Source organism: Erythrolamprus reginae, chromosome 3 (genome assembly GCF_031021105.1).
Source record: "Erythrolamprus reginae isolate rEryReg1 chromosome 3, rEryReg1.hap1, whole genome shotgun sequence".
Taxonomy (NCBI): domain Eukaryota; kingdom Metazoa; phylum Chordata; class Lepidosauria; order Squamata; family Dipsadidae; genus Erythrolamprus; species Erythrolamprus reginae.
In genome coordinates this window covers 52,237,770-52,250,085 of record NC_091952.1, presented here as the reverse complement: position 1 = coordinate 52,250,085, position 12,316 = coordinate 52,237,770, and the positions used below count along the sequence as shown (strand labels likewise).

The 12,316-nt window shown below is 47.1% G+C and overlaps 1 protein-coding gene across 1 annotated transcript in view; it reads left to right on the top strand.

Moving 5' to 3' along the window:
• The window catches only part of GRM4 (glutamate metabotropic receptor 4), a 412,871-nt gene extending 408,464 nt beyond the window's left edge, over nucleotides 1-4,407 (top strand). The window contains exon 10 of the mRNA XM_070748521.1: nucleotides 3,514-4,407. Within this exon, the coding sequence (XP_070604622.1) occupies nucleotides 3,514-3,563 (50 nt within the window). The 3' untranslated portion in view covers nucleotides 3,564-4,407. The remainder of the gene's footprint in view (nucleotides 1-3,513) is intronic.
• Nucleotides 4,408-12,316: the final 7,909 nt, after the last annotated feature.

The window sequence follows — 12,316 nt, the reverse complement described above, 5'->3', positions numbered from 1 at the left end:
AAGGCTCTTCCCCTGGGTCCTGCCAAGCGGCATTGTTTAGTTGACGGGACCCTGAGAAGACCCACTCTGTGGGACCTAACTGGTCACTGGGATTCGTGCAGCAGAAGGCGGTCCCTGAGGTAATCGGGTCCGGTGCCATGAAGGGCTTTACAGGTCATAACCAACACTTTGAATTGTGACCGGAAACTGATCGGCAACCAATGCAGACTGCGGAGTGTTGGTGTAACATGTAATAAGCAAGAAAGACAGACACAATTCTTCAAAATGCAGCCTGATGAATGTTTAAATTAGGGTTAGAAATAAAAATATCACTCTTTTTAAAGAAGAAATGTGAGAATCCTTGCGATCAGAAAATTAAAAAGTTAAAAAGTTAATTTTCTGATCACAAGGATTCTCACATTTTGCAGTGCAAAGCATGGAGAAAGAAGAAGCAAAGTGTGAAGCAAGTTTTGACAGTGCTGACATTTTCACTCTTGTCAAATATGAATTACATTTGTGACCCTCTTCTACAGTGACCACCTCCAGCTGGTTCTCAGCCACAGTCTAAGAATCCCTGGAGATAGAATTAACTTTTACCCAATCTAAGCCATGGAGCTGATCTGACCATGTGGAAATGAGGTTGCACATTCCATGGAAACAATAGGTTTGACTTTTAATGTTCACTTATTGGTGCTTCAGATATATGGTACCTAGTCATTTCCCAGGTAACGCCTTCAACCTCAACATAACTGCCAGCAAATACATTCCAGGGCTTTTCCTCTTATCTCCCTCCCTATTGTGATGCATCTTTCCATCTCAATGCTGAAACTGCTCTCCCCCCCCCTGCATCATTTTAAGGCTCCTGAGTGCTGCATATCATATTGACCTTTTTTTCCCCGACCATTGAAAAATAATATTTCCATATTGGAGGTTAATCTGTTATCTGTATGGAGGTTAATCTTCCATTCTGGAAGTGGGTATTTAATTAAGAGCAACTCCTCACAAACGCCCTCTTCATTTTCTATTGTCCTTTATCTTTTGCCATTTAATGCATATTACACCCCAGGGGAGAAATAAATTGCACAACATGAATCTTATTCTCCAAGCACTGCTGCTTCCTTGCAGATATACTGCATTGGCTCATGTCTGTTTCCCTGTTTTCCCCCTCAAAATAATACACCCCCAACATAGCTTAAAGGTTAAATAAATCTGCTTTGAAAAACATAGATACCATTACCTTTAATTCTTAATTAGCCTTGTCTACCAGCAGAGTAAGGAGTTGTATAAAAATGTCACAGAGGTTATACAAACTTTTTTCAGATCTCACTAATATATGATAGAATTTTTATGCACATAAAATGAATACTTTCAAAATATTGAAAGTTTGTTTATAACTATAAAGAACTTGTGTATATTAAAATGTGTTATGCAGTGAGGAAATGTGTACAAAACATGTATATTATTAGAAAGTACAATATTTTTTTATTTTTATTATTTATTTATTTTATTAATCAGATTTGTATGCCGCCCCTCTCTGTAGACTCGGGGCGGCTAACAGCAATAATAATACAATGTAAACAAATCTAATATTTAAGTTAATTTTAAAAACCCCAATTTAAGAAACCAATCATACATACTGACATACCATGCATAAATTTTATAAGCCTAGGGGGAAGGGAAAGTCTCAATTCCCCCATGCCTGATGACAGAGGTGGGATTTAAGGAGCTTACGAAAGGCAAGGAGGGTGGGGGCAACTCTGATATCTGGGGGGGAGTTGGTTCCAAAGGGTCGGGGCTGCCACAGAGAAGGCTCTTCCCCTGAGCCCTGGCAAACGACATTGTTTAGTTGATGGGACCCGGAGAAGGCCAACTCTATGAGACCTAACTGGTCGCTGGGATTCGTATTCATATTAAGTTTTTAAAATATGTAGAATTGGTGTTTTCCCCCTAGGGTACAGGTTGGCAACCTGTGGTTCTGGAGCTGCAAGTGGCTCTTTTTGGTCCCCATCTGTGGCTCCCTGTCTCCCTGTCTGGCCTTGCCCCTCATCCTCCCCTCCCTCACCTGGCCTGAGAAGGTGAGGGCAACAGCGGGAACGGAGAAGCAGCCGTGAGTGATTCTCCAGCACTGATTGCACTCGGCACCCCTGGCAGAGGCTTCTCTTTTCTTCCCTGAAGCCTCCAGAGTGCGAAACGGTCATCCCAGAGGTCGAAAATCAGTTGCCTTGCACGTGCATTGCACTGCAGCTGACATAGGGTAATGCCTTGTGTGCCCTCTGATATGCCACTTGTGACCCGCGTACTATAGGTTTGCCATCACTGCTGTACAAGAACCATAAAAACCACCACATTATATTGTATATTGTGGTTCAGCCTGAGCCAGATCAAAGACCAGCTGCGTCTCTGATGGCTCCATGCTCGGGGGAGTCTGAGAGTGGAGGGGAGAGTTCTTTGCAGTGGAGACAGCAGTCAAGAGTCTGCGGAGAGCCGCCCCGAGTCTGCGGAGAGGGGCGGCATACAAATTTGATTAATAAATAAATAATAAATAAATAATAAGAAAGTGAAGATGAAGCAAGGCCTGGGAGCCCTGGGGAAGGGCTATCTCAAGCAAGTAGCTTGGATTCTCTGGATTCCCTGGAGTCCCTGGATGACGAAGCACAAGCTATCATTAGTATGCGGCAGAGACGCCTAGCTCAAAGGAGAACTCAACTGCGTAGATATTATCAGTGCTGAAGAAGGAACACCTGGGGGTTGGGTGTGGTCCTCATTAGCAGGGAAGGGTTTATAAGGCATGAGAACCAATTTGGCAGCGTGGAGTGTTATCAAACAGGAGTTGGTGTTATCTGCATTTTCTCTCAGCGTTTTTGTTCCTGGCTCGTGGCCCAGCAGTCTTGAAGACTGGTGGGAGGTTTGTGTCTGTTAGCTCAACAGCCTTGTTTGGCATTAAGGATCTTGTTTTTCTGTATGAACAATTGCTTTCGGGTTTCTTTTGGAGTTCCAGTGCTTTCCTGACCTGTAAGGACATTTCCTGTTGGCTTCTTTTCTCTTTACCATTATAAAACTGTGTTTGGATTCAACCGGTGTGTCTGGCTTATCTTTTTGGGTTGGTCATAGCTTCCGGAGTGACCCAGACAGAACAATTGTACTTACCAGTATTTTGCACCTTGGCAATTTTAACCAAAAATTAGCAGCTTCCGTTTCTGGCATGAAAAATTCACTCATGTTTCTTCAATACTACTCAGTTTGTCATGTAGATGGTTGAGTGGTTTAGGGTGGGGAATTTGTAGTGGGTGGGACATTTTATTCAATTTTTATTTTATTTTTAAATTTACTTATTCCGATTTTATGTATGGTGGGACTGGTCTCTGGGTGTCACACGACTTTCGTTGCCAATGACAATTCGTTGTTTTTTGACAATGACAATAAAGAATTTATTTATTATTATTATTTCATTTATTTCTTCATTTGATATATGTACATTAATTAATTAGTGATATCTATGTGCTTTGTGTTTTATTTTCCCCCCACCCCCTGCAGCTCTGGCTACCAAACAGACGTATGTCAGCTATAGCAACCATGCAATTTAAAGCCCAGCCAGTGGCAATAGACCACAAGAAAAGGGCTGATGAGGAGGATGGACCAGAAAACGCCACTGATCTCTTCAGTACAGATGATGTTATTATGGTGGAGGAGAAGGTGAAACCAAAACTGACTCTATGAAGGCATCATATAGGTGCTTGTTTCCAGTGACTGGGCTACTGGAGGAAGCTCTTCAAAAAGATGACCACCAAGTGTAGTTGAAAGGACCAACCAAGTTATCCCTCGAAAAATATCTGCCTTCCATTAATGGGAGAGGAACCAATGAGATGATCGTCATACCCAAAAGAGAGAAATGGACAGATCTTAAGCATCCTTTTTGCATTTCCCCCCGTATCTTGGCAAAAGATTGAATAAATTTCCCTTTTATTCCCCAAATTGTGAAATGGTTTGTGCTTGTGAAGTCTTTTTTTAATTTTTTTTCCTTTCCCCTCTTTTCTATCTTTTTTTATTCACAACTTCTAACTTCATTGTCTATTTCTCATCTTGTTTCTTTCTGTGTCCCTCTTTCCTCCTTACCAAGTTTTCTATGTTGCAAAAATGGCAAAAGTCCTTTAAAAAACACAAAAAACCATCATCAACAACAAAAATGAAAACAAAACCTAGACTGTGTTCAAAGTGCTGATTTCTATAGGTGGTAAATTAATGTATGTGATGACCATATGGATTGAAATATGTCTGCTTCAATGTACTGACCAATCAAAATTATAAAAAAACAAAACAAAAAAATTATCAAAAGTTCAGTGCCTGGATGTTTATGAATTATTTAATGACAATGTGTAGAGCATGATCATTTTTATACCAGAATATTTCTAATAAAAGACTTGGTTTTGCACTCATGAGTTGTATTTCGTTGCCTCATTCTCATCTCTAGAAGTTCCTTTATATAAATAAATGCTGTGGTTAAATTAAACATAGTAAAAAATTCCACATTTACATAGCAGGTGGTCAGGTAGTATGTTTTAATATTACCACATTTACTTTTTATAAAAGCAAGGGACACAGCATCTGGACTATATGAAGAAATGAAAAAAAAACCAACCTCCAAAATACATCCAGAAATTTCTATTAAATTCTAGTTTTGAGGGCTTTGAAAAAAGAAAAGTCTTTTAAACATATTCCAGTAAACCATATTTAATGAAATAGCTTTCAGTTAACACAGGGGTGTAAATTTCATTAAGAGCCACATCAGGATTGTGGTGGACTTCAGGGCAGTCGGGCATGTGTGGCCACCTGGGTGGGTGTAACCAGTTGGAAGGGTGTGGCCAAGTGGGTGGGCATGGCAAGTTTGAAACCACTCCCCAAACTGCTGGCATGTTCCCTCTTCATATTGGGTAGACTGGGCTGAAGCCATGCTGACCTGATCTTTCCTCTTTGCTGACCTGACCTCTTTGCTGACCTGATCTTTCCACATTGGGTAGACTGGGCCAAAGCTACATTTATCTGATCTTTCCTCTTCTCACTGGGTGGACCAGGATGCCCTGGGGGGCAGATCTGACCACACGGGCCTTGAGTTTGACACCCCTGAGTTAATCCAATGTAATTATAACTGGATTTAAATTGAATCATATATTATTTTTTCTGTTTTGAAGTGTAGTCCCAACCCAAACAAGATATACATTTACATGCTATAAAGTGAGACTTTAGCTAACTGTTGAACCATATGAATCACGTTTTTCCATTTGCCAATTCTCAAGGGATAATGCAAGGGTTGACAACATCATGCCCTTAGATGTCAAAGTGTCCATCACCTCTAAAACACCACTTACGCTCTCCTCCCAATAAAGACTAAAAATGTGTCCAAAATCATATAAACATGGCAAATCTCATTCAAATATGGCGATCCCATCTGGCAAAACAAACCAACAATGTGAGAACACTGAAATCTTGCAAGATCTAATTAGATTTCAATTATATTGCAGAGTAACAACTTCTACCAATCTTGGGAGTTTTCAGATTGATATGTGGAGTGGAGTATCCCAGTTATTAGGAGAGATCACAGTTGGATATTGAAAGAATTGGCAACAATTAATTAATTAATAATAATAATAATAATAATAATAATAATAATAATAATAATAATAATTTATTGGATTTGTATGCCGCCCCTCTCTGTAGACTCGGGGCAGCTAACAACAATGATAAAAACAGCATGTGGCAATCCAATAATAAAACAGCTAAAAACCCTTATTTATAAAAACCAAACATACACACAAACATACCATGCATAACTTGTAATAGCCTAGGGGAAAGGAATATCTCAACTCCCCCATGCCTGGTGGTATAAATGAGTCTTGAGTAGTTTACCAAAGACAGGGAGGGTGGGGGCAATTCTAATCTCTGGGGGGGGAGTTGGTCCCAAGGCTCCAGGTTTCTCTTCCTCATTCTCCATATATTTTATATGCTTGGTCACATATGCATTTGGTTAAGGTTGCAAAAGGCATTTTCTTCTACCATACAAATGTACACGTGCACCCCCAACCACACCGAATGATTAAATATATATTCCACTTTGCACATCCTACTAAAGTCCAGTTAAATAGATAACTGTTCTTATACAGACAGCCTCAAATGCTGTTCAAAATGCCAATGCACACAGAATGATAAATGATACAATGGTACATAAATGGTAAATGCAGAATTTATTTAGAAAAAAACTCCCAAACTTTTCCCAAGTCTATTGCTTGTCAGTTGCTTGTCATAATCTCCAAAAATGTCACATACTTTGAAAGTAGGAACATAGGATCGATATACAGATGGCAAACTGGAAGGTAACATTTTAGCATTAAAATCCAAATTGTACAATGGGAATTTATTCAGCAACAAAGACTGAATAAAATAATAGACTTGAAGGCTAGGTTCAAAAAAAAAATGTAAAAAAGCCAACACTAACACTATCCAAGACCAGGGTAGTATTAATACCACTCTACTACGCCCTGGTCAGACCACATCTGGAGTATTGCATCCAGTTCTGGTCACCACACTTCAAAAGAGACATTGAAACTCTGGAGAAGGTGCAGAAAAGAGCAACCAAAATGATTAGGGGACTTGAAACCAAGACTTACGAAGAGAGATTGCGGGAACTGGGCATGGGTAGCCTAGAGAAAAGGAGGGGCAGAGGGGACATGATAGCTGTATACAGGTATATGAGGGGTTGCCACAGAGCGAAGGGAGCCACTCTATTCTCCAGAGCACCAGAGGGCCGGACGAGGAACAATGGCTGGAAGCTGACCAAGGAGAGATTCAACCTAGAAGTAAGGAAGAACTTCCTGATGGTCAGAGTGATCAACCAGTGGAACAACCTGCCTGCGGAGGTTGTGAACTCCCCAACTCTGGACACTTTCAAGAGGAGATTGGACTGCCATTTGACTGGGGTGCTTTAGGATTCCTGCTCAGGCAGGGGGTTGGACTTGATGACCTGCATGGTCCCTTTCAACTCTAACAATAAATAAATGAATGAATGAATGAATGAATGAATGAATGAACGAACGAACGAACAAACAAACAAACAAACAAACAAACAAATTGTAAACCCTAACCATGGCTTTATAAAACAAGTCATGCCCAAAGAATTAAATCATTATATGCTGCAATGTAAATATATGCTATTACAAAGATTTCATATAATACTGTACACTGAACTACAAACTTTTGATCTCCCATTTTAGGCTAATTTATTGTGTCAATGCAGCTACTGAAATGGAAGGAAGTACTTAGGCCATCATTTAATCTCCCTGTTTGATCCAGGCTTACTATGACTTAGATCTCATCAGACAGCAAAGGCATTCATGTGTTCATGGAGAAACATAGAAAAGGATTAATTAAAAGAGCCATATAACTCCCTGGAGGAATCAGTTTAGTCCTAAGAATAACCAATGACACATAGATTTAAATTAGAGTTATCTAGTAAGGTATGTCATGGGAAGTATTGACCATAGTGCTAACTATCCTATTTCCTTCTGAGAGTCAGACAAATTCCTAAGTACTTTGAGAAAATTGAGCTAATTTAGCTAATATATAGCTGTTTAGATCTGTAATCCTTAAAGTCATACATGGGAAATTGGGAATTGAAAATTGAGTAGGCACAGACTAGAGGTGGTAAAAGCCTCAAGTCTATTTGTATGTCATGATTGTGGCCACTCAGTTCAAATCTTACCAGCTCCAATTATGTGCTGTTGGAGCACATTGATGAGTCTGCAATGAAGGTGATGATCGAGGGTTGTTCATGTCACAGGATCAGGATCTTTGAAAAAATCCACTGAAATCAGTAGTAATTTAATTAAACACAACCAAAATATATTCTCCATCATGGGTGGAGCCAGCATTCAGGATGGCTTTAGTTTTTAGTTTAGCTTTATTAAATTTATATGCCTTCCAACTCCTGATGGACTCTGGGTGGTGAACAATGATAAAAAGTATACAACAATTCCCACAGCCGACTTACCGGCCGGTGGGGTTTGCGGCGATCGGCGGGGGATGGAGGCCGCCATGTTGGGGGGCGGAGTCACGGCACCCACGTCGGGTGCCATGACCATGTGGTGCGGTGCGTGGGCACCGATTGGCCGGGCGAGTGGATGCAGCCCTATAAGAGGGGGCTGCCTTGTGGCGCAGCAGTCTCGCCCGGAGCATCGTGAGGCGAGGCTGCTGCTGTCTTTCCCCCCAGCGAGCTGCGTCACAGGCTTGAAGGCCTGGTGCGCAGCCGATCTTCGCCGGAGCGTCAGGCCTTCGAGGCCAGAAGAGCCGCGAGCGGCGGCTGGAGCCTTAGTTCGCTTCGGCGACACCCCCCACAGGGTTTGGAGGCGCATTGGAGCAGGGAGGCATGGCGGGGGTGGACGTGGTCGCTCGGGGGCACGGCGGCGGGCCTCGGGGGGGCAGGCCGGAGGGCCGGGGGCCCCCCCCATGGAGCCCCGCCGCACCGGAAGAAGGAGGGCGCCCAAGCGGGCGTGGAGCGAGGCCCCAGGGGCAGGGCCTGCCGGGAGGCAGGATAGTGAGGATGGCCCCAGGGGGGTGGCGACCCCCAGGGGGCGCACGAGGGGCCGAAGGGGAGCTGCAGTGGGGGCGAGGGGGCCCCGCCAGGGCCGGGCCCCGCCCGTGGATCCACTGGGGGCCCCAGGGGTGTTTTCTGGAGCAGAGGAGGGGCCTCTCAGTGGTATGGAATCAGGTTTCTCTGAAGCAGAGGCATCTGCTTCACGGCCTGCCAGAAGGGGGCAGGGGGCGAGGGATTCACTTTCTGTTTCCTCACGTATACTTTCTTCATTACTCGAGAAACTGGAAGAGAGGCCAAAGAAGCGGGGCAGGTCTCGTCGGGGCCGGGCCACGCAAGTTGCCGGCGCAGATGGGTCTCGGAGCTCATCAGAGTCGGCTGGGAGCCCGCAGAGATCCCACGAGGACCGGCATGCGCAGTCAAAGACCAAGCGGAGGAAGGCCAGCAGGATGGTGTCCGGCTCTGAGGAGGCGGATGACGACTCCTCTCACTGGGGTGAGTGCCCTGTGCCTAGGCACCGGTGGTCCCTCCCAAGAGGGCCTCGTGGCAGGCTACGGGCTTCAAAACGCACGACACAGGGGGGTCAGAGGACCTGGCGCTCCCGCACAGCTGCGCAAGTCTGGAGGAGGGGGCGTAGAAGGGCAGTGGCTAGGAGGCACAAACGGAAGAGGGATACCTCGAGGGACAGCTCAGGGTCAACTACCTCGGGGTCTACCAGTACTTCTTTTGACAGCGATAATCCTTTCGCGCCGGGCCTACCAGACACTCCGCTCAGTATGCACATGTCCCAGTCCCTCAAGCGTAAAATTTGGCGGGGCGCTTACGTGGACATGTTTCAGATTTTGCTACCGGCAAAGTCTAAGAAGGAGAAGGATAAAGAGGGCAAGAAGGGGTCGGAGGACCCAAAAGGCACCAAAATGGACAAGGGAATTCTGTCGTGGGCGTATGCATTTTTGGCCTACCACTCTGTGGTGGTAGAAGATGATGTCCATAAGACACATGAGCTCATCTTGTACATGAACATGATTCTGAGAGCGTATCAGGAGTTTGGGGGGGAGGCTTGGAAGCGATATGACGAGGATTTTCGCAGGTTCGCCGCCCACAACAGGCACTGGCCGTGGGATATGCGGCATAACGATTTGTGGCTTCAGGCCACGCAGCAAGCGTCAACTCCGGCCAGTGGGCGAACACCCACTGGTCATTTGCTCTTAACAACGGGCAAGGAGGCTACTCTTCCCCGCCCGGCGGTGGGGACGGGGACCCCGGCCTCCGGCCAACGCAGCACGGCTGGGTCGTCCTTTCGAGGCCAGCCGTACTGTTACGAGTACGGCGCTAGAGGGGCCTGTTCCAGGGCATATTGTCGTTTTCGCCACGCCTGCGCCTTGTGTAGTGGCAGACACCCGACCTCCGCTTGTTACAGGGGGCGCGGTGGGGCCGGCTCCAAGGACGCTGGGACCCCCGCCAAACCCCAACCTGGGGGAGCTCAAGGTAAGGGGCCCAACCCCCGTTAGATTGGACAGGTTGCAGCATTGGCTTACCGGCTACCGCCCCAAGAAGGGTGCGGATTTCCTGCTCACGGGGTTTACCGCGGGTTTCAGGATCCCGTATGGGGGGCCGCGCAGGGCCTGCATGGCGGACAATTTGAGGTCTGTGGCAGGTATGGGCCACGTAGTGCGGGACAAAATTATGAAGGAGGTGCGCGAGGGCCGGGTTTTGGGCCCCTTTTCGGAGCCCCCCCTGCCCTTACTGCAGGTGTCCCCACTCGGCGTGGTGCCCAAGAGGGCCGCGGGTGAGTTTAGGCTTATACATCACCTGTCGTTCCCCCCTGGTGAATCGGTGAATGACCACATTCCCGAGGAGCTCTGCTCGGTGCGCTACACACCATTCGAGACGGCTGTCGCGATGGTCCGGGCGTGCGGAGTGGGGGCGCTGATGGGGAAGTGTGATATCAAATCGGCCTTCCGGCTTTTGCCCATTCACCCGGGGGATTTCGACTTGTTGGGTTTCCAGTTCGAGGGCGGGTTCTTTGTTGATAGAGCCTTGCCAATGGGTTGTTCCATATCCTGCTCGTTGTTTGAGAAGTTTAGTTCATTTTTGGAGTGGGCACATGTTAAAAGTACGGGCTTTGCGTCTGTAGTACATTATTTGGATGATTTTCTATTCGCGGGGCCGGTGGGCGCCGTCGATTGTCAGCAGGGAATGTTGGGTTTCCAGGCTTTATGCGCGGATTTAGGCGTACCTTTGGCTCACGAAAAGACCGAGGGGCCTTCAACCAAACTGACATTTTTAGGCATCGAGGTGGACTCCGTTGCACAAACGTGTAGGCTACCCGATGACAAACTGACTAGACTCAAGGAAGCGGTGAGGGTCGCACGAGCCGCGAAGAAGGTGACTCTGAGACAGGTGCAGGAGCTGGCTGGCCTGTTGAATTTTGCTTGTCGGGTGATTGCGCCAGGAAGGGCCTTTATGTTTAGACTGTACAGGGCAACGGTTGGCGTGTCAAAACCGCATCACAGGATCAGGTTATCGAAGAGTGTTAGGGAGGACCTCGTGGTGTGGCAAGGGTTTTTGGACGGGTACAACGGTGTGTCATTGTGGAGGCAGGATATGCTGCTGAGGGCGGACTTTCAAGTGAAGTCCGATGCGGCGGGCACGACCGGCTTTGGAGTGGTGTGGCAGAGCAAATGGTTCCGGGCTGACTGGCCCCAGGAGTGGCGCGGAGGAGCCATCTGTAGGGATTTGACATTTCTGGAGCTATTCCCAATAGTCGTGGCCATTGAGTTGTGGGCATCCAGTTTTGCCGGTAGGACAGTCCACTTTTGGTGTGACAATATGGCGGTAGTACACGTAGTGAATACTCTTTCCTCTAGGAACGAACGGGTTATGGGTTTGGTCCGGCATATGGTTATGAGATGCCTTGCCAACAATATGCTTTTCCGGGCACATCATGTTCCAGGGGTAAGAAACGGGGTGGCTGACGCTCTGTCCAGGGGGCAGTTGGCTAGGTTCCGGCTGCTTGCCCCACAGGCCGAGGAGTACCCGGAAGCAGCCCCACAGCATCTGTGGCTGATTGGAGGGCCGACGTAAGCAAGGCCATGGATTTGTCCATAGCTCCCAGCACCAGGAGAGCATACCAGCGGGCAGGTAGGGAATTTTGGGCTTTTCGTCATGATAGGAGATACGATCAGCTCTGGCCGGCCCCGGTCGAACACCTGCTCGAATTTTGCGCGCTTGACCGCCGCCGTGGGTTGTCTGCCCGGACGATTAGGGGCAAGTTGGCAGGCCTGGCCTTCGTAGCCAAGTCTCGGGGCTTTGCGGACACCACAGGGGATTTCAGGATTAGAAAGACATTAGAGGGTTGGATCAGGGAGAAAGGTCAGGCCCAGGGTGACAGCAGGCGTCCCCTAAAGCTCACCCACTTGATGGGGCTTTACGAGCTGTGGGGTCGGCTCTGCCGCTCTGCTTATGAGGCGTCACTGTACCACGCCGCGGCGGTGACCTTGTTTTTCGGGGCTTTTCGGGTTAGCGAGGTTCTAGCAGCTTCCAGAGCCGATAGCTCCAGCCAGGCGTTCACCACTAGGGATATCAAGTTAGGTCGTAGCTCGGTGTCCTTGAGGTTGCGACGGTCCAAGACCGACCAGAGGGGTAGAGGTGTGACGGTCCAACTTTCCCGGGCCAACAACCGGCGGGTATGCCCGGTGGCCGCGCTGTGGGCGTATTGGGCCCACAGGGGTGTAGAGCCGGGTTTTTTGTTTTGTC